The 23,091-nt window shown below is 42.7% G+C and overlaps 2 protein-coding genes across 2 annotated transcripts in view; one reads left to right on the top strand and one right to left on the bottom strand.

Moving 5' to 3' along the window:
* Positions 1-15,633, top strand: part of LOC131264732 (uncharacterized) — a 95,404-nt gene extending 79,771 nt beyond the window's left edge. Inside the window, exons 14-16 of the mRNA XM_058267002.1 lie at positions 6,526-6,807; positions 14,844-15,003; positions 15,344-15,633. Of these exons, the coding sequence (XP_058122985.1) occupies positions 6,526-6,807; positions 14,844-15,003; positions 15,344-15,633 (732 nt within the window). The remainder of the gene's footprint in view (positions 1-6,525; positions 6,808-14,843; positions 15,004-15,343) is intronic.
* Positions 15,634-16,267: 634 nt separating this feature from the next.
* Positions 16,268-23,091, bottom strand: part of LOC131264731 (uncharacterized) — an 85,938-nt gene continuing 79,114 nt past the window's right edge. The window contains exons 10-13 of the mRNA XM_058267001.1: positions 19,991-20,245; positions 18,059-18,313; positions 17,831-17,970; positions 16,268-17,701 (exon numbers count right to left, since the gene is read on the bottom strand). Of these exons, the coding sequence (XP_058122984.1) occupies positions 17,486-17,701; positions 17,831-17,970; positions 18,059-18,313; positions 19,991-20,245 (866 nt within the window). The 3' untranslated portion in view covers positions 16,268-17,485. The remainder of the gene's footprint in view (positions 17,702-17,830; positions 17,971-18,058; positions 18,314-19,990; positions 20,246-23,091) is intronic.

The following is a 23,091-nucleotide window of genomic DNA, read 5'->3' as shown; positions in this document are numbered from 1 at the left end:
TCCAATTGGTGCCTCTAGTTGGGCTTCCATTGCCGATCAAATATTCATTTTACAGCTCTTAGCTAAACATGCCCTGCACCGAGAAGTAGAGGCCAGTCGTACTTCGATGCATTACCAGATGGACTCGGGCGAGCTGCAGTTCCGTTTCGGTCCGGAACTTTCGGCTGAAAAGGGGACTGCACCAAACTCCGACGAGTGAAGAGCTAAATGCGTTAGAATGCTTTGTTGTTTGATTCCCAACGGCTCTCCGATGATGCGACATTGAAGTTCCATTAAGTAGGATCATCCACCGACTGCGGGCATCCATCCCAGGGGAACCATTTGTGAACTATTAGAAAATGTAGACCTCTCTCCAGAACCTTTCACGTACGAAAACAGAAAGCGGGCCTGTACGAGTGCGTCAATCGACGGATTCCGAAATTGGTTTATTAGGAATTTATTTTCGTGCGTCCGACAATCGGAAAAGCAGTTCCGTGGAAAAGGAAGACTTTTGTTTTTGGAATAAAAGAAACATCAGCAAACTACATAAATGCTACCCGTTATTCTCGGAACGAATGTAATGGCTCGAAAACGGTTCAGTAATGAAATAGCTAGACTTTGGAAACGAATTCCGCAGGACAATCCTCCAAACACACGCACACACATACATCCTTTGAGTGAAGCCCGCTGCAAAGTAGAAGCATCCTTCATTTTGCACAATGCTTTTGTGTCCGCACACACCAACAAAATGTTCGTGACATCGGGGCAAAATTCTAGCTCCGATGCAAATATGCATCCATTGAAATGCTTCCCACGTCATCGTCACCGATGGGCCTGGGAGCGGGGGGAAACGAGCGCGGGAACTTTTAACTCTAACGCCTGTCAAGGGGGTTTTCATGTGTGTCCCGGCAACAGCCGTAGCCCGGGGCCAAACGAATTGTTTACCCCCCGCCGGGATCTGGAGTGAAACCACGGACAACCGAAGGGTGGGCGAATGTGTCGCCAAAGGCATTCCGAAGTTGCGGAGGCTACAAAACAAATTTCGAATTGGCCACGAATTGGTTCGTCAGCCAGTGAGGACACACGGGGGAAAAACACGGAGGGGCATGAGAGCGGGTGAGATCCTTGTGACACACATTCCGACGAACTACCCGCCTGCCTACCGGACGTCCGTCCTTCCGGCCCCGTAGTGTCAGTTTTATTTTCGGATCCAACAGCAGAAAGGATTCAATCTACTTGTTGTTTTCCGTTTTGTTTTTCCCTTTCCCTTTCTCGCTTTCTGCCCACTGTACATTATTTGATACTAGTTCGGTTCTGCATGATTTTTTTTCCCGTCACTACTTTCATATGTTTCGTTGGTTTTGCCGAGCAACGCTTTCGCCTACTGTGCTTTCTTCTGTCACTCCTTTTCACCGCCACAAAGCCAAGCGTTTCAATTCTGCGTACAGCAGCGTATAAATTCGTATACATCAAAAGAATGTTTGTTCGGGTTTGCATCGCGCTTTGACAACGTGTCCTTCGGGAGCTGCGCTTCCGGTGTGGTTGGGCGTTCATTGTCGGTATTGCTGTCCCCAACCGGGAGGCTGCTGTTGTTGCTGCTGTTCAAGCATTCCACTGTTCGTCCGTGGCAACGCTTTTCAGTGCATCGTATGCCGGGGAAAATGGAAACACCTCGCGTTGGCATGTTTTTCTTTCGTATCGCTTCTACGGTAAGGATTTCCCGTTGCAAAAGCAAATCGTAAAGTGTCTCGCTCGTCATGCGAGTTGGGTTTTTATCCTGCTCCTGGTGCCGGGTGGCATAAGCCCCGCGGCATTGGAGTTCTCCGTCGAATGTGCGTTCGATTGTATTCATATCCTTCGGTAGTGTTCGCCATTCACGTCCGTAAGTGATGAGTATCAAAGCCGCTCGCCGGTTTGTGCGATTTTCTGTGGAATGAAATGGGCACCGTGCAGGATACGTTCACAGACACACACACACACACACACACACACGCATTCTTTTTCCCTCCTTTCTGGGTGATGAAACGTGGCATGAATGATCCGCTTTCGTTTTGTCCGCTCGGACCGGGCAATAAAGATATCCCGATAAGAGCAGCCAACGGAGGGAAAGGGACAGCCTGACGCTGGACCTTGAAGCGGGCCAAGGATTCATCGTCGGATTCAAATCGACCAACGACCAACCCAGCGGAGACGGAAATAACTCAGGAGATGTTTCGTCCACCCGGTCCGTGCACGGATTCTGCAGAAGGATTACCAAGGATTCCGAGCGTGTGGCACATCGGTGGAAAGTGCCTCGTCCTCGGGCGGCCCAATAATAGACCATCGGGTGGCCGTCGGGTTAAATGAAAATAATAACTCACCGGAAGGATTTTCGGATAGATTTTAGCTCCATATTGCCCTGGCGTGCCGACGGTGGGGTGGGATTTAGAATAAACGATGTGTTTTTCTTTCGGCTTTCGGTCCGAGTTGGAAAGGATCTGGGAACTAAAAAGAAAAAAAAACAAGATGGAAAACATGGACGAATCGCTTATGGAGTGCTGCCTTCGGCGCCATAAATATTATCGACAAGGCGCTTAAGGCCGCCCGACACTCGGTCGATACAATTTAACGACGGGAAATGCGGCTAATTCCGGTTGGGTTTTCCATCAACCCATCGACAATATTGGTTTCATCATCCGGGAAGTTGCGTTTGAGGATTGAAAATTTAGAAAAAATAAAACCAAGGAACGCTTTTTTCCCCTAATGATAGTCACATGACTGTTTTCCATATTTTAGAGCAAACATCTGCATCCTTGCCAAGATGTGCTGTAATCGTTTTTCAGGGCAGAATCTTTTTCGCAGACTTTTTCCTCATCAATCAACGTACCGTAATACCTTTCCGAGACGTTTACGGGAAACTCCCTACAATGAAAAACTATGCAAAAATGGTTTGACCATACGATTTTCTACTCTGATGAAGCTGAAAAAAGCATTTAAGAGCAACATACGCTGACGGCTGGCGAGAGTTTAGAACTTTAAACGGTTCAGTGCAATTGAAACCAGCTTTGTGTCCAATCATGCTTTAATATCCTTTTTCCTGCCCCCCACTAATGGCCCTTTGGTTGGGAGAAAATCCGCCCCACTTTAGCGATGAAGAAAACCCGACACCCGATACGGCTAGTGAAATGCGGTTTATTTTCAGCAACGTCATTTCCATCATCATCATCATCGCAATCATTATCAAAGCGACGGTTCGTACATCACCGGTGCGGCAACAAATGAAGCTTCGGTTTCAGCCATCCATGGTTCATTGAATGAATTATAATTTGATCGATATTTGCTGACCACAAAACAGACCTCGAGGCCGTGCACTAGCATGGTGTGGGTTAAAATAGACGCCACGCAGCGACACGGTTCACAGTGGCAAACCGGTGGCGAAAGCTGGGGTGAAACCTTTCATCTGTCACCGGCAACCCTCGCTGCGATCGCTTCCGGGCAATCTCTTATAACTGAATTGCAGTTTAGAGATTGATTATTATAGCGGGTAATTAATTTCAAAACATAAACAATTATGCTGCATGCATAGGTTCAAATGCCGCTGGCCGAGTGTGGACGGGTAATTCGATGCGTAGTGCATCACATCAGGTGGCAATTATGCTGTAATCAACACACGCTCAAGGCCATGCAGCGTGCGTGAAGATGAATTGAGCTTTCAACCATGACTCGTTGCTCCGTGCATGAAATCAATTGTTTATTGTGACGGATATGTATTTGAACGATTCTAAGCAGCTGAACGATGTGGTTCGTACCATGTTGTGTAATTTCTCAAGACTCGGTTTATTATGTGTTTACTGCTTCCGAACATAACATCAGCCGGTGTAAGAACGATCGACCACCGATTTGCAATATTACACGTATTTGCTTCGAAGAGAGGACAAATCTCAAATCGTGTTTTTATAGTTGGGGAAAGTTATGGGAAAGAAATCAAATCACACCTCTTAAACTGTACGCAACAACCATCGTGGATGACTCAATGTAATATGGAAATAGTTAGATAAGCAAGTGTTTAAAATATTAAATAAATTGATTTGGTCGTAACATTTGTTCGTTAAAATCGGAAACAATACAAATTTTCAATCAAGCCAGCAAGTCATAAACATTTGAAGTAAAAGTTCGTTATGTTGAAAAATCATTTTAAAAATATGAAAAGAGCAGCTTGAAACCCCGGGGATACTCGGTGAAGAAGGGGTTGAGAACAGAGTTATGGTTTTAACTTTTTACTTGTGAGTTATGTTAGGGGGGTCCGCGACAGCCGAGCGGTAGCGCCGGTTAGAAAATCGGCCCATGAGCGCCGGGGCTCACCACCTCGACGGCGTGGGTTCGAATCCCAACCGAGACCGGACCCCTCCCCTGTACGAGAGGACTGACTATCCACGTACAATAGGGAAACAAGTCTCGTAAGCCCTTAACGGGCAGGCATGACCAAGAGGTCGTTACGCCAAGAAGAAGAAGTTATGTTTGAATGTAATAGTTACAAAAACGGCGTATTTAAAATGGTTGATATTTCATCGATTTCTCCGTGTTGTACTAACCCTGTTCTATAATTTTGGTGGATACACCTTCACATATGTGTACATGCTTGTTTAGTTTGTGTTAGTAATACTGAGTTTCAATTGATAAATTGAGATGATTTTATAAAAAATAGTGATTAAACAAATCTTCAGCAACATCTGCAGTGTTTATACTTAATGTGTGAATAGTTTCACAATCGAAGGTTCAGTATTGGTCCAGTTTGTAGTGTTCACAAAAGTCATATAAAAAAACTAAAATGTGTAACAGATTACGGCGTGGAATTTTTAATTAAGTATATCTTTTCGATGGCATACATTTGGATGGCATGAAAATAGCTAGTTTTGTCTTATATTTTTCACTCCTCGTCAGCAATTTTTTATGGAATGGTTTAAATAGTTTCTGTTGTTTGTACAAATGGGCACCCGAATCAATATGCATCCCACGAAATTGGCGCATAATAGTGGGACTATTTGTGTGTGCTTTTTTAAATATGCCTGCCATCTAATTATAATTCAAATTTATGACAGATTTATCGGGGCATTATCTCCCGCATGTTGTTCCCGCAGCAAAACGTGGCCGGTACATGATGAGCGCAATTTGATGCCCATGGTTTAATTTTTTCCCCGTCCACCCGGATTTGCCCGAAGTTTCCCGGACCCGATAATCGTTACATGTATTGGCGCAGGGAAAAATTTATTGTCCCTTCCGTCCTGCGACAGCGCGTGCGATTAAATCCGCGCAACGGAAAAGCTTGTTCACGGTGGATAAAAGTTTGATTTTAAACGCCCGCTTCCGGAACCGTTTCCACGTGGGGAAACGTGAGGGGGTGGACCATTGAGGTTCGGTTGGGTACGGGCGGGTGTCATCAATTATGGACAATTGAAATCAATCCCCGCCACCGATGCCACCGTCACCGATGATAAATGAGGCGAAAATGAAATAATTCATTCGTGCAGCAGCAGCGGGGGGCACATGTTGGGCGGAAAAGCGATACAATTGGGTGGAAAAGAGAGCAAAAAAAAAATAACGAGGAAAATGAGGAACAGAGGAAGGGTGAGCGGGTGAGCGAGAAAGACCAGCGGCTACATTCAACACGATTATGGAGGGAAAATTGGGATCAAAACCTTGGGAAAATCCCAATCGACCGTTTACCGTTCGCCGCTGGCACCGGAACAGAGCTGTCGAAAAGCTGCAACTTGTTTTCAACGCTCAACGCGTTCGTGCCGGATCCAGCCGGGTTCGACGGTTCCGTGTGTGAGCGAGTGTTTAAGTGTGAGAAAGCCATGAGCGGCCGGGAACGGGAAAATTAATTAAAAAAGCATGCCACCCAATTACTCTCTACGATGCGAGAAAATTTGTTGTACGGAAAAGTGCCCCGAGGGATTCGTTGCCCCGGAATGAAGGGAGGTGGCGGGAGATTGTTTAAATTGTCCACTTTTGTGAAATCGGCACTGCCCGGTCTAACATCAAGCACGGGATCGTCCACGGTACACGACGTCGCCTGGGAATCTCTGCCGACAGAGGGATTTGCGGTCGGTTCGGTTGCGGTTTCCCTGGGCAACACGAAGACAAGATCGTTGGGGACGTTGGGGACACTTGTTTCGGAAAATTGCATCGTGCGTTTTGTAGCACACAATTTAATGACACAATCAATCAATTTTCCCGGGCACAATCCCAATTGTCCCCGTCCTTCCGGAGCGTCACGGTGAGGACAAAACAAAATACAGGAAAAATGGAGCGACGAAACAAAAAAAAAGGTTCCATAGTGACAATGTGACATTTTCCGTGCATCATCACCGAGGACGAGTTTGGTCCACGCGTTGCCAGGTCCGCTAACATTCCCGCTGTGTGTTTGTGTGTGTGTGTGTTGTTTGTCTTTATGCTTTTGGTCCTTTTTGTTCCACTCCCTCCAACCGACGACCACGGACGGCGCGATGGTAGTGTTGGTCGGTGGACCGTTTTTATCGGGACGAGATCGTTTGTTCCATTTCGCAGGCTCATCGGCAGCCGGAACGGGAATCGTATTACGGACACAATCGCAACCAGCAGCACCACCAGCTCGTCCATTATCAGCACCAACCACTCCACCACCAGCACCAGCAGCAACGTCAGCGTGTGCAGCATCATCAAAATTGGTTGGGGCAGCAACAATGGCCACAACAGCAGCATCGACAGAGTCAACCGTCGGGCTCCTGGAACCATGTGTCCTTCATACATCCCGACGTCGGAATGTCCTCCGCTGGGCGGTTCAATCAAGCCTTCCCAGCACCACCACCGGTAAACCGAATGCTTTTTGTTCCCCAAAATTCGAATTCTCGTGTTTCTTTTTCGCGCACGAGTTTTTATACGCGTGTTGTTGTGTCGTTGTTTTGCCTGCTGTTTTGACGCTCTTTTATTTCCGATTGATTGTTTATCGCTTCGTGCGATATTGACTGCTGTGATAGGTTTGTGTTTTGATTCGGTTCATCTCGTTGTTTTATTTTTCGCTTCCACTCTCTATTGTTGTTCTACTCTTCGGTTGATAGCTTTTTTCCAATTGCCTGGTTTACTTTGTTTATTTTCATTAGCGATCATGTATGTTTGTTAATTTAGATTGTGTGCTTTCTTTTTTTATTTCCTCTTTATTGCGTTTTGGATTTCTCGATTGCTCTCTTGTTATCGCTCGCTAGTACCATATCATTTACACTTTTTGACCATTGTTTAATATGTGTGTTTGTGTTTTTTTTATTGTACTTGATTTACTCAACCGTGATTCGTTACGCTTTCGGTGTCCGACGCAGCATCGTTTTTTTTTTGCGTTTCAGTTTCTTGTCGCACTTTTTTCCGATTTCATCATGCGCCATGGACCATATTCCTATTGTTTTAGAACGTTGCCATCTCTAACAAAGGGTCACGTGAATATAGACTGTGTTACAGAACAAGGTCGGGCAGAAATCATGTTCTTCTCTTTGCTTGCATAACACGATTTTCGATATGTTGTACCATCCAAACTATTGAATACAATTAGATACAAGATATAATAGATACAAGGGTTATACTTCATGGTAAATATTTTTTTTTTACTAATTTTTCCTGAATGTTTAATGTGCGTGATAAATCATACGAGTAATACTTGCTCGTTTACATCCCAGAACCCTTATTTTAATACATTTTTTCACAAAATTGGTAAGAAAAGGTTAGTAATTTAGGCCCAAAAATTAAAAATACTATTTGTTCAATTTTAAAATATAAAATCGATAAAAACAATGCAAAGTACGTGATCACCTCGATTTGAATCTAAAAGTCCGTGAATAGTATTAGCCTTGATATGCCGTGTAATTTTGCTCTCGCTCGAAACTTTATGAATTTTGATTAATGCTGTTCTATAAACAAAGAAGAAATGTATGCTAATCTGATTCTGTCCTGAACAAAATCCATTTATCTTCTTCATAAACGGAGAAGTATATTCTTGTATATTAAATTATATAATACATTTCCAGAATAAATCATCTTAAGTCTGATTTGAAGCAAGCTTGTAATTTAATATTGATGTGCAGCTTTCGTATCGCAATGTTTCATTCCAAATAGGATCCATCATAAAAATATAACTGAACCCCATCCCTCCACCCTTCGTCCACCACCAGATCCAATCTCTAACCTAATAATGATATCATAAAAGTTGCACGTCCCGACAAACCGTTTCGTCACGCATAATTCTTCCATTTCGGGCCAATTATTTATGCAAAAACCAATCGTGCTGGTCTCCGGCTGACTGCGCCCGACGCCCAATGAAGACATTTGCCGGGACAAATAATTGATAATTCATTAAACACTACCTGTAAACAAGACATTTTATGGCACGTCCGGACGTGAGGCGGACGGGAGTGGACGGGTATCCGGTTGCCTTTCGGATGTGCTTGTAATTAAATAGATCATGCCCTTCAAGCGTCCCGTCTGACGCAAGTACCGTGCCGACCTGGGCGAAGGTAGAGGGTTGCTCGCACTCTAGGAATAAAAAGAGGGTTGTAACGAACGTAATAAGGGTGGAAGAGATGGGTTGCCGGAAAATGTGATTCCGCTCCATCATAAACCGTAATCTTCAGCGCGCCCCTTTCGTTCCGACGAGAACCAGAAGACGCTGTGCATGATACGGTATGACTTCCACGTAAAGCTGGCGCTTCTGGCCCTAGACATTTGCTTTCGATCAGTCCCGGTAGCTGCTTTCGAGGCGATCGTGTCGGGTAAAACTTTTGCTCATGATAAATTCAAACGCATCCCGCACTCCATCGAGAGGATGGTCTGGGAGCATTCTGGCATTTGCTGCTGGCTAATTAAAAATTCTTTCAAACGAGTTAAACTAAAAAAATCGTATACAAGCAAGAGGGAATAGGAAAGAGGCTGAGGATGATTCGTAGGTTATTTAAGTACTTCTTGTCGTGTATAAAAAAGGGGAGTACAAAACAAGTAGCTTGTGCTGGCGTAAACATTTTATCAAGACACTCTTCTCCTCCATAGAAGGGCGCTCATAAAATCGAAAAAGTTTCTCCTGAAGGTTTAAGCGACACTGAGTGAAAGGCAAGAGACGGAAAATGTGTAGCTAAACTTGAAGTGATCAGAAAGAGGGGAAAAAATGCACCAACTATGGAGCACTGACAAGAAACAGCATTTTGTTGGGCACTTTTCGGAAAGTTTCGATAAGAAACAGCATTTGCAAAGTATTTAAGAAAACATGCGACTGAAAGCAAAGTCAAAGTGACGGAGATTAACTTCGTCCTGTGAGTTGTTTCTGTTAAATTATTTCACAAACACAAAATTATATAATTTTTTAATTATTCTCAAGGAGATCCTATGGAGGAACGTCCAAATTAAGTTGTGTTTTTTTAGTCAAAAATTTGAATTCATCATTGTAATGATTTCATCAAAATATCGTAGGGGCAAAATAAAATATGCACTGCTAACGAGATATAATTTCTGATGAAGAAACAAATTTTCTGTTTTTGAATGATTGTCACACTGTTTTCAAATTTGTACTGATAGCATTTCAAAGGAATAGTTCAGATCAATTAAATGTGAATCAGGGCAGAAGATATGTGAACATGTAGTCCAAACATAAGTTATTATCCTTTGCTAACTGCTGAGTTTATACAAAATAATTAAAGCTTTTAAGAAACGACGGACATCGTTTGTGCTGTTATTGTATTTCGCTGATAATGTGCGGACGTTTTTCAAACTTCAAATTTTTAAATTGTTTGTGTCGACCCTCCCGCTTCGCAAACAGAAGCCCCCATCCCATCCGCACCCCACCTGTTGCCCACGGAATGAGTAATCATGAGCATGGTTGGCTGACTGGTCGCTCGCAGCAAAGTGCAAAACTGTCTTTCCAACTGTTAACGAGAAAATGAGTAGAAAGTACCGGGGGGGCCACCTTCCAATTTTCTCCCCACACCATCGGCCGGCAGTAAAAGTGTGTCATCCGCAGCAGATGGCGTGGAAAAGCGTTGAGAGTAACATACCGATGATAAGACGGGCACAAACGAAAAAGAAAAAAACAAAATAACACGACGAACGTAAGCCAACCAGCTCGCGGAAAACTTTTTCCCGGCCACGTTTTTCAATCTTACACCAGAAGTGCGCAAAGTTTCCCAACTTTCCCACCAAAACCCACCGATCGTGGCGGTCTTCACCTTGGTGTTTGCGTGCTGCTGATGTTATTTATGTTTTCTGCTTGCCCGATCTTGCCCGGTTCGAGATAAACTTTATTTTTGTTCTGCGTGTGTTTGTTCATTTGTTTGTTATTTTGTGTGTGTGTGTATGTGCTTCTTGCTGTTCTCGTTCACTTGACTATTTTCTTGGTGTAGTGTTGAAGTTTTTTCATGGCTTCGTCTGGTTTTATATTTGCTTCCTACACCCGGACAAAGTCCCGTGTCCTGACGAAGTAGCGGGAGGAATGGGGTGGAAAGTTATATGGTGGCAGTTGCGCGACTTTGCATCGTATCTCGCACTTTGCAGCATTTCGACACGTTTTGTCCGGTGTTGTTTTTCATTTTGTTTTTCCTTTCGATTTCAGTCTGCCAAAGGCACACCCTCTCGGTTGCTTTCTTGCTCGAACACGTACCCGGAGTGGTAGTAAAACGAGCAAACGGTTGTAGTTGTCACGTTTTTATTCGCCCTTCGAACCAAAACTCTTCCTCATTCTTTGTGTGACTTTTCCGAGTCGGAACATGTCCTTGGGGGTGAAACTGTGGAAGGAGGTGTTTATCACTTTACTTGTCCGGTGATTTACAATTGAAAATTGAGCAGCGTTATAATATTCGGTTCGTTGGATTTGAACGTGATGGTCGAGCGACATGTATTTATTAATTAAAATTTCTAAGTGATCCATAAAGATAAACTTTGGTGGATTTTTCTATTGTGTTAATCCCTTTTTTTCTTATTGCAAGCAAACGGAGTGCAATTATTCTGCATTATTTATTTAAGAGACAGAAAAGAATTTTTTTTGTTGATATTTACTGTAGGCTGCTGTTGAAAAGCTACAAGTATGTTTTAGACTGTATTCATTTATAAAGACAACTCGTCATGCGGTCGTGAAATAATTGATTAAAAAAGATTCGAAGATTTAAAGCAAAACACTTTGAATGATGCGTTTAGTTTGGCTGTGTTTTCGATTATTGAACGTACAAAACAGAAATTTCAATGAATCCCTTAAAAAAGAAAAAAAAAGTTAAGTTAAGGACTGTAAAAGGGAATAATTTAAAGCGAACTGTCAAAGCTAGGTATTGAGGTTGAAACATGTTAAATATGTGCGAATGGGTTTTTGTGTGTGCCAATTCCAAACTGCCAAGCGCATATTAATTGTAATAATTAAAACATATCAAGTTTCTATTTCAATCAACAGGTGTATAATTCTATTATAAGTTTTTTAAATTAGCTCGAAAAAAACCTGCCAGACAAGCACGAAAGGCACAATAATGATTAATGATCCAACCGCCAGTCATCGCGGGAAATAAAACCCGGTTTGATTGATCAATACATTAAAATTCGCGACGTGAAAAAACCACAAAAATCGATCACGTCCCACGCGCCCGCACGGTGACAGCACGAGCCATCAGATCAACGTAGCCGAAGGCATGACATTTAATTAACATCAACTGTCTCACCTTGCCGTGCGTCAGTTTTTGCATCGATCTTCTGGGAAATCGCTTCGCACGGAAGGAATGCTTTAAATTAAAGGTATACTTCACCCGTTCAACCAAAGTTACCAACGTAAATGTTCAGACTAAATATGTTTTTATTGAGATGTCGGATCGATTTGAAATGTTCAGTAAAGATGCTTGCGGATGTTTTCCAAAATTTCGTTTATTTTTCATAATTTTAAAAATTCATTAAGTATATTAATTTGAGGTTCCAAAAACTTTCATCCTTCACATCAACAACCATCATCACATCAACAACCATCAACCATCCAACCATACAAAATGTATGGGCTACCCGAGTTTGTGTGGCTTCTTATGGCTCTGACGTGTTGGGTTCATTGAAAATGTGCAGTAACCGGTTAGAAATATTCAAATTCAATTCAATTCGGGATAATGCTTTCCATGGAAATCCCAGGCAAAAACTTGGGTTTTGGGTTATTTTGATCTGTGGAATTCTCATAAAGGTTTCATTCGACTAAAGTTAATCAATGTTGGCGCGAGAAATGCACACAAAAACGTCACTTTACAGTAGTCTTCTCGCTCTCTGCGGAGTCAACATGAACTCCCGCAAGCTTTAGCGAGAAAAACTACAGCCATTGGTGTGGGATTTTCCCGCTCCTACCCGACTGTTTTCCGTTTTCCTCTCGCACGCTGGTAGGTGGTGTTGTTGCCGTGACTTCCCGACTTTTCCACGTGCACGCGGTTTCATTTGTGGTTTTTTGGGAGTGCGGAGTTATTCTGTTCTTTTTTTTCCTGCATCCGTGTGTATCGATCCTCACGGTCGGGAAAATCAGGCTTGAGGCCAGAATGCGCGTGTGGAAATGTTGCACATAATTGGCGGTTTTCGGTGCGTTGTTTGCGTTGCGAACGATTCGTGCGGCTTGCGGAACCGTCGATGAATTATTGCATTGATTAGCAACCAGCTGTGGGCCTGCGGGTTGGGTAACGTTGGACGCATGAATGTTTGAGCGAGTATGTTAAAACAAAACAAAACACAAATCGTCTATAATCGCTTCCTCACTCTCATGGGTTCTAAATTTCCGACCGGAGTCTCGTTTCCGCAGCGAAACCCAAACCTCATTTGGGAATGGCACGGAAACCAACCACGTGACCCAACCAAACCGCCTCCCCAACCACCGGCCTTCTCTTTTCCCCCCCACCCGGGGAACGTGAGACCGGGCGCTGAAGTGTGTTCTGTAAACATTATTTGTGGTTTACAGGCGAATAAACAACACTTGGGTCGTGATCGGCGCATGGAAAACCGCATTCCCACACTCGCAATCACCTGCGTCCGCTTCGGCAGCGCAGCGTTCGTGTTTGGACGGGTTTGACCAACGCCACCTTCCTTCCCCGCTCCCTCACCCACCGCCCAATTTTCCACCTCTCTAGTGGAGTCAACTAGAAAGCGAAACTTCAGATCCTTCAGGTACCGGGCGGAACTAGCTCGTGCGAAAGCTTTCCTGTCCATCGGCAAACCCCATCGAACCGGTTGGTCGTCCTGTTGATTTTCGGTTTTATACGCAGTTAATTTCTTCTTGTTTTTCGCTCTACTTCCCGATATTGTACCGGTCGGTTCCATTCCGTTGACCAAAGGGAGGGGGTGTGGGGGGCACGTTCGATGAATGGCTTTCTAATCGGTGCGACGGTTCGATGCACTTTATTTGACTTTCGGGCTGTCGTTTCCAAAGTTACTCCAACGATGGGCTAGACAGTCGATCGCTACGGTTTCTACGGAATTTACGAGTATCCGTGCAACCGTTGTGGTGTTGTGCTGCAGAAGGAAAACTTTCACGACGCTTTTCGATGGGGCAGTTTAATTATTTTCACTGCTCGGCGTGATTCGGAAGCGAGGAAAATTAGCGAAAGCTATTGTCCCTCGATGTGAGTATTAATTTTTCCATTTTAACTGCGACGTTCTTCTGTTTTTGGATTAATAGATATTGCTTTCAATTGCATTTCAATGTAACTTTCGGTTTTAATTATGGAAAAATGTGGTTATTTTCATCAGTGATGTTTTTTTAATCATAAACAATGTTATCACAATGACTTCTAACAAAACAGATTCCACAGTTTCATTGGTTGTGATCAACTTTTTCTGTAGAAAACTCTTTATTCAATTTTATTTTATTTACATGTAGTTGATTTTAAAAGCATCTGGACCAACGGTGTTCAAAACTATATTATTTGTTTGCTTTTCTTACACACTTTCGCCAAATTGTTTCGGCAGGCTGCAAAAAAGCAGCAAGTTTGCTACATTTTCAAAAACAAGTTATTACTTTCAAGAACACAACGCATTCATTAAACACTACAAAAAATTAACTCCAAAATAACTAGTTGTATGTAGAAGCATAAATTTTATCGTTATGAAAAATAACACAGTTTATAATTGCTTTGTGGAGATATTTTCTCAGTCAAGAATTATGTGTGAAAATGCAAATTTTACGAATGAAAAAAAGTATGGGTGGAACAGGTCAACGGGGTCCGCGATAGCCGAGGCATGGGTTCGAATCCCAACCGAGACCGGACCCTCCTTTACTATACCAGAGGTCAGACTATGCACGTACACAAAAGAAAAAACGTCTAGTAAGCTCTTAATGAGGCAGTCATTACCGAAGACGGTCGTTTATGCGAAGAAAAATACTCTATGTTTGCGTTGTGATCAATTGATAGGGTTTTGTTTGTTAGGTTTTGTGAAGTTTCAAATCAGGCAAACATTCTCATCTGTGATATAACTTTTAATAATATCGGCAACATGCGGCTTGCATTTCAATACTTTTATAAAATGCATCTTTAACACTAAGCTCGAGGCAACAATTGCAAACAGTAACGCTTTTATGTAACACTAAACAAATGGTGCAAATTTAAGGTGAGTGCGGTTTACAAGAATTTTTACCATTGGATTCGCATGTGTTTGAAACTTCAACTATTGTGAGTTTAAGGTAAGTATATTTTAAAGAAACAATTTGCAAATAACAAGCAGAAACCATTGTCGCTTTAAATGATTTCAGCTTTTCATCAAAAACTGCAAAAAATGCTTCAACTTAGTTCCTGTTTAAAGTCACTTGATAGGCTCATTCGAAGTTACTCTAATTCCCATCTAATTAATTTTTCTTACACGTTATCCATCCTCCAACATACCAGTTGCACGTACCGCAAGGCTGTGTGGTGAAGAACATTCGCATCCAGCAGAAGCTCGCTAGGTTGCGCCATCAACAACGGATGCTCGCTCAGCACTTGCAGCACCTGGAGGCGTCTCCGGACGCCAGTCCGGCCCAAATTGAACGCCAGCATCAGCGATACAGTGAGTAATTTTTGTTTTCGAAAGAAAACCCATCAGAGGGATGGTTAGAAAAAAGATCCATGTACCCTTTGATATGCAATAAATAATCAATAAATGTCCTTCTGGGCGATGACATTGGACTAGCTATCAACACATTAATTATGTCAAGCTAGCGCTAACACGAAGGATGATTATCTACTAGCGATTCGGTGGGTTGATAGGGTGACATATTCTTGATCGTATAATAAGAGGACCTCTTAAGCACGTTAGCGTAAAGCTTCAAGGTTATCTCCCCCAAATGGAAGCTATTTTCTCGCATGTTAGTCCCTCTTGACCGATCGGTTTTTTTCTTCTCCTTCAGATAACCTGCTACGCTACTACTCCTCGTGGGACAAACTCTCGACCGGGCCCTCGGCCGGCTCCTTGAGGCCACCGTCGCTAGCCACTTTCGGAAATGTTACACCGATGCCGTCACCCCATCAGCCGCACCGGCCCGCGTATCCAGTGACACAAGCGAGCGTGACCCACTATCGTCAGCATCAGTATCATCATCAGCAGCATCCGAGGCGATTGTTGAGAAAACGCAGCCGAGCACATTCTGAAGTGCGCTCCAACGGAACGGTCCAGGCGAAGGAGCAGGATCAACCATGAAGCATCGTACCCAGGACGGGACGGGGTTTGAACTTGAACCTTGCTCGTCGGGAGGAAACTGAATTCGAGGATAGATGGAAAATATCATCATTCGTGTGTTTGTAGGTCTTTGTGAGTGTGTGCAAGAATGGGGAACCTTCACACTAACAAACAGAAAACGAAAACACAATCTGCTAGCGGTTTTAACGTAACACAAAATGACCCCTTCGTATGATTTGCTTTTCAATTTTGCTATAATTTAAACACACATCATAGTTTATGATCAATCCCTCAGAAAAGCGATTTTTTTTTCCGAATGGAATAATGTACTCGATACAACGAATCAACTACCTCGAACTAGCATTAACAAACAAAAACTCAAACAAATCGATAAGATGCATTTGCAAACCCATCATAACACTATAACAAAGCTGTGGATTGAAAAAACAAAAGCGATTAGATAGGACATTTGTAAACTGCGTGCTTCAAAAGAAAGGAAAAAAACAATTTCAAAACTATTCAACCTTTATAGGCTCGACCGTGGATAATGGAAAAAATAAAACAAAACGATCGATATCGATAAAACCGACCTTCTTTTTTCGGATGGACTCCGGTAAAACAATCACTCCGTTTTTCTCTGAAATGGTTTCACCTTTATTGATATTGATTTGAATGCCTTCTTCAGAACCTTCGGTTGCAGCTCATTTGCTTCTACTCTTTATTGGTTGACCATCGGGTTCGTATCGCCAAACTGCAACCACGATCCCAACGGAAAAGGCCATCCATCGGCCATCCGAATGAAGGACTCAGTTCCGAAGGTGGCTTCCGGGGATTGGGAATGTTTTTGGGAAGAAATGCTCACCTCTATTGTACATTCAGAACCGCAAACCGCAAAAGCTGCACCCTACAAATGCAAGCTTTACCGCTAGGGAAGAGGATCGTGGGAGGGGATGAGGGGGAGGGGGGAGGGATTTGAATACAATATTTCTACGTTTGGTTCAAGTTGCTCATTTACTGCATTGGCAAATTAAAACCACCTTTTCTAGTCTGCTCTAGAGCTTACGCGTTACGGGTCAGAAAATATGTCACTTTGCTCGGTTCTTTCCTCTTATTTGTGTATGTGTTTTCTGTTTTTTTTTGTTGCATTTTGAAATACTTACACTTAATTTACTCCATATCTTATTGTTTTTACGTTTTTCTTATCCTTTCCCTTTTCCATTATCACTCCAAACGGAGTATGTTTCCGTTGGCGCTTGCCAATGAGATTATTTACAATATCATCACCGATCTTTATCGGTTTTGCCGGGTTGTCTGATGTGTCTGTTCATCTTTTGTTTGCCATTCATCTCGTTTTCAAAGAACTGCCTCGAGTTCCACCTCCTAATGAAAATCTCACCAACTGTTGGTGCAGTTCAACTCCTTCCCATCTGCTTACGCTTCCTTTGTATATGTACGTGTTGATATAAGTGTATATGTATATTCTCTCATCACCCCTATGGAAGGGGATGACAAAAAAAAGCATCCAAGAAAGAGGGATCCAATGTGCCACCCGGTTTCTTTTTTCCCATTAAGCCAAAGCTCCCCGGAAAAGTCCTACTTTCCTCTACCACACAAGCTGCACGCTACATCTGGTTCTGTTTTCGTCTTTTCACGCCCTAAGTCATTAAAATCTAAAATCTTCTTATTGTTTTCCACGTTTGCCTCCTAGCATCGGTGCTGTGTGCCGATGCAAAACCGGTGTTGCCAGTCACATTTGGCTTCGAACCCCGATCGAGCGATATGCAAGCGCTCCGGTTGCATTCCTCTCCTGTCGCTGTGTGCGTGTGTGTGGAAGGAATCATTCGTTGGCCCTTTCGCCGAACGCGGACTCACCTTAGAAGTAGAACCGATTGTACAGTATCGGAAGCTGAAAGTGCGACTGTTGGCCACCACTTTGCTGCTGTTGTTGCTGCTGTTGTTGCTGTTGCTGTTGCTGTTGAGGGTTCAGGTTCACGACGATCTTGAAGACGCACTTGCTCTTCCATTGAGCCTCGTCGTGCGCTTCGTACGTGATCAGATGGCTGCCGGCACCGAAGTCCGTTCCGGGACTCTATATGAATTATGATGGATGACAACAACAAAACAAGGATGATTGTTTTAGACCCTCGATTCAACGATCTTCTTTGTTTTGTGTATCTTAATTTAAGAATTTAAAGGGAGTAATTTTTGAGTGACTTACATTGGATTTGGTGATCGTGACTACACCGACATTATCGGAGAAGACGGGCTCCTCCCACGTCGCCTTCACGCTCTGATGTCGGCCCTCGATCGTGTAGACCTGCGTGTCGGGACAAAAATCTACCCGTGGAGGAGAACCAGCTGGAGAGACAAGACAAAAGGCAACCTCAAGAGAAATATTAAAATCATCTAAAACCAAAGCAAAAGAAAGAAACACTTCTTGACTTACGCAAAACGTTGACGAGGAACGTGCAATCGGTTCGCAGCTTCGAGACGGGATGCCTAGCCGAAAAGGTGACATTGAGGCTGCCGAGGGGCAATGGGAAACTGTCCTTCTTCGCCCAGTACGGTTCCGCCAAAATATCTCGCTCCCAGCTGACGTCCGTTTCGGGTCGCCTCAAGTGAACCGTCGTGCTTTCGGTTTCGTTCTCGTGCAGCTCCACGTTGACGCTCGTCGGGCAGATTAGCTTCGGCTGTGGATAGCCTGTAGGGAATATGAACAGGATTAACACCATGTGCGTATAAAATTTACTAAGTCAATGATTTTCGAAGAACAAGCTTATAGCTCTAAGGTTATCTTTTCAGATTTCATGATACGTGACTTTTAAAAATATACAGCGTGAGACAAATGTCTCAAAGTGACTATTAAAGGAAAAAATGGAAAAGTTATGCCGGGTTCCATTTTAATCTTGAACAATTTGTATGATAAAATAAATTTAAATATGAGCGGGAGATCAGTTTTCATTAATTAGTTTCATTTTGATAAAAATAATTTAACTGGTTCCAAAGTTAATTGCAGAATACAAATATGGTAGCTTAAAGATTCACCAAGATAGTATACTGTAAATACATAATATTTGTATGAGGTATTAACACTCGATAAGATAAGACAAATTGATAATGAATTTCTTTGCTATATTCTTCTTCTTCTTCTTCAATCTCCCCCCGCTCGCAGTTGAGCACGTCGTGCTGACATGGCCTGGTCACCAATCGTTCTCCAGGTAGCTCGGTCCATGGCTGCAGCCCTCCAACCCCGGTCGCATCCGATGTCTCGCAGGTTCTGCTCCACTTGGTCCATATTATGCAAACATTCGAAGTGTTCATACATCAGCAATTTTAAATAGTTGACCATTTATACTGACGATAGTAAATGTCCGCAGGAGCTTTAAATACCATTTGTTATGGTCATATTCTTGGAGAATAAAGAATAAAAAATAAAATTTGACAAAATCAAACGAAATAACAAACATTTATTTTATTCATCTCACATTTCTCGTTTATAAAGAAACGCTATTAGATGGAGACGTCCAGTACGTGACATAATCAACAGGTGAACAGCGAAACACAAATGATACAAAACAATGCTAGCCGATCACATTTGGCTTAGTTTTAAGTATCGATAATTTGTTAATATGTATTCTTGGTTTTAACGGTGTTCGTTCATTTGATAAGGGGTTTCTATTGGTATTATACAATCATCACTCATCAATATTATACAATCATCATCAAATTTCGATCGCTTAAAATTTTGTGAATTTTATTGAACATGTACAAAAATGTTTCATCATTTTCAAAAACCTTTTTTCAGATAAACCAAACTTGTTGAATTTATATAAAATTGATTTTAAGAGTCGCAAATACAGCTTTTGCGAGCACTAAGCTGACATACAAAATATCGACATGATCAAAACTTAATTTATAATTGACTTAATGAATGAAATTATTGTCTAAATTGCTCCCTTCAAGTGGTGACAGGAAACGATAAGAACATCTAGTAAAATATGTAGGTCACCAAAAAGTGTCCATCATATTCGCACAATAGCTCCGCAAATTTAAACTGTCATCAAACAATTAAACTGACGTTACGGTTCGCGCATCTCTTCATCGCTTCCATTCGCATGAATACGCCACGCGGAACTGAAACTTTTCCAAAAAGAAAACAACATCGTTCAATCAGTGTCCGTCGGAGCTGAAATAATTCTGCCTAATTATCATGCCATTATGCTGCAACATGGTTGCCAGCGGATTCTACCCGAATGCGGACATTGTATTCGGAAAAAGGGTACGGTGTGAAAATGAGAAAAAACAGCGTATCCCACAAACACGTATGTAGGGCGCTTTCCACCCCCTCATCCCAAGCACTAGCGACCAGGGTACTTACGTATGCAGGTGCCATTGTCATCGCCAATCCATTCGCCCGTGGTGCCGCAGATTTTCGAGAACTTGCCCTCGGGCCGGTACCCGGTCGGGCACTTCAGGATGCACTGGCTGCCGGGCCGGTTGGTAATTTTGAGGCTGCCGCCGCTCGGGCCGTCCGCAATCTCGTCGATCGGTCGGCTGCACTCGAGGTAACCGTGGCGGGGCGGGAACAGTGGCGGACAAGCTACATCCGCAAGCTTCAGAGAATCATTCAGCACTGTGAGGGAAGGAGGGAAAGAAAGTGTGAGTAAAAATGCATAGAAAATGCTTAAAAAGAACGATAGGTTTGAAGAAGTATCGAACGCGAAAAGTCACCGAAACGGAGACAAAACCAGTCCTCAATTAAACCATCCGCATTGCAACGGATTGACGACGCTGGCACAGAACCGTCTTTGCGTCTTTAGTCTTCTGGTAAGATCCGAACCAAACCTTGCGAAGGCAAGATTGACTTCTGCTGCTCTCTGTGTTGTGCCGTGCGCCAAAAGGGACTAGCGGCGATGAATACCTAATGAAAAATCATCCAACCGGGGGGTTTCCTAGGATGTGCAACACCTGCGCAGAATGAAAAACCACGCTGAACACGCTTCGCTGTGCGGTAAGACTTTATTAGAAAAACAGCGAGACGAAATTGTATCGAACTCGGGGGATCAAGAAAGTGAACAAACTGTGGCCTGGAAAACACGCCTTTTTCATAGCGAAACCAAATTTCAGCCATATCAGCCGTGAATCGATGAAAAAACATCAAAGAAAGGTAGAAGAAGGTGTAGCCGAAGACAATTTAGGCGGCCGATATTTTTGTGAAGGCGTCTGCAATCGAAGGAAAATGTTGAATTTATTCTAGGCCAAACTTGCGGAATGTGGCCATATGAATTCGCATCATGCGCCAGAGAACGGAGTAAAACCACTCAGAAAATGGACATTTGTGGATCGCAAGGAAGATTGATTGAAAATTGTGTCTCAACGAGGAAGTCATTCGATTACTCTTACTTGTTAAGCTTTGAAATGGAATTTATCAATGATGAATGTGTGCAGTGTAACCAGAGGGGGATCATAGAGTAAGCAAACTAAGCAGTTGCTTGGGGCCCCGAGTTATCAAGGGCCCCGTCCTTTTTGAATTGTGCTTTGATTTGTAGAAAAGGTCTCCAAATGACATATTTTTGGTGGTTTTTTTAATTCAAAATATAAAACAGTGTAAAGCTTATTTTACAGAGAAGGAAAATTCTCAAAAAAGTTTTAAGATAATGGACATTATGAATGGATTATGGATTAGCAAAAGTAATGCCCTGCACATTTCCAACATCTAATGCTTTTCTCTCAAAACAATTTTTTGGGTTATAAGAGATTCAATATCTAATTAGAATTTGATATGTTCGTGGGTTATTTATTATAAACTCCAACTACTTAAGCTTCTGAATTCGAATTGCTGTATCTGAACCTCAGTCCGTTTTTATACATATAGTATGCTATCCTGTATCCTAGCCTGCTACCACATCATAGCATACTATAACTAAATTACTCATCAATTTTGTTCATAGAAAATACTATTCGTAGAAAATGATTCTCATGGAAAGTTCACAAAGATGGTTTCGCATGAAGTATGGTTTTGAAAATAAGGCTTTTGGCATTTAAAACTTGGGATAATCTTGAGGAAAATTTTAGTTTGTAGCGTAGTTGAAATTTTTTAAAATTTGGAAAAATAAAGTTGAATCTTGAGTGTAATGTATGTTTTTTGTGGCCTACAACTGTACCTGCCTCTAGAACATTGTATTCGCATCTGAGTGTAACAATTATTTCTTTTTTTATATAAAAATTTTGATGTATTCAATCACAACGAATCGATAAAAAAGCATCCAGTTGATGCTAATAATCTTTTTAAGTGAAATTAAAAAGAGTGATAAGAATAAAACCCAACTATGCGTTTGCCCATTCCGACACCTGGAATTGAGACTAGCAGCCCACGTTTTCGGTCGATGAAATATTACTTCATTAAAGTTCCACCCCGAGCATTGGCTCGCATTTTCCATCCCGTTCATTTTCCGGTGTGCCACCTGTTTGAGCAGAATACAGCATGCAATCCTTGGCATAGGGTTGTTTGGGGAAGGGCCCTGTGGTGGTATGCAAAAGCGGTCGTAATTTATTCCGTAGTGAACTTAATTAAAATACTTCACCGACACCTTCGGTGGTGACGATCGGCTCGGGAGATCCGGCGACTGGCAATGCTCGCCCGTCGAAAGTTATTGGAACTTTGCTCCGACACCGTCGTCCGTGGAAACCGGATCCTGATTCCGAAAACTCCAGCTCCGGTCACTGCCGGGCCTGGACACCGGAGAACTTTGGGCCAGGTCTAATTATACGCTATTTAGACTTCGAGCCGGTTGCTCTGTTCGGTTCGCCTGCTTAGTCCCGTCGAAAGTCCTTTTACGATCGTCCGCCCGGTTGTCATCGAAACCATCATCGAGCGCGAGTGGAGTTTATGAGAGTTGGAGCGGCATCTTATTCCCTCGTTCTAGGAGTTCGTTGTTCGACAGGAATTTTGTTGTAGTGAAGGTAAATAAATGTTTAGTAAAGAAAAGCTCCACTTAGCTTTAAATTTTTGAAGCGTTACAAAATTTGATACATTTTCTTAGTACTAAGACACGAAATGATTTAAACCGAAAGGGATTCGACCGAGAGAATGAAGAAATATTTGCTTTAAAAAAATCAATCGATGGAATTCCGGCCATACTGGACGGTCCAGTATTCCTTACTTTCCGTACTAAAAAAAATTGAGCGTTCCGCAGCTATGGCGTTAAAATTTGCATTTTTAATCAAAATTCCATTCATTATCGTTCATTAATTTTACGCTTACACCGTACGACGTTCGCGCTGACTTGCGATCCGACTTGCGGCTCACGTCACAAGGATTTTTTAATTTGCCCATTCTCTTCTTCACTTTCAACCGCTCCACTACTCCCCGCGCCCCACTTTGCCTTCGCTGGGAAAAGTTGTTTAATTCATTCCATTCATCGAATCCACCTCCGGCCCCGATCCACGCTCCGATCCGATTGGCTTTTCGGCCTCTTC

The sequence above is a fragment of the Anopheles coustani genome, chromosome 2 (genome assembly GCF_943734705.1).
Source record: "Anopheles coustani chromosome 2, idAnoCousDA_361_x.2, whole genome shotgun sequence".
Taxonomy (NCBI): domain Eukaryota; kingdom Metazoa; phylum Arthropoda; class Insecta; order Diptera; family Culicidae; genus Anopheles; species Anopheles coustani.
The sequence above is the reverse complement of the archived record's forward strand: the minus strand, read 5'-3'. Positions and strand labels throughout refer to the sequence as shown.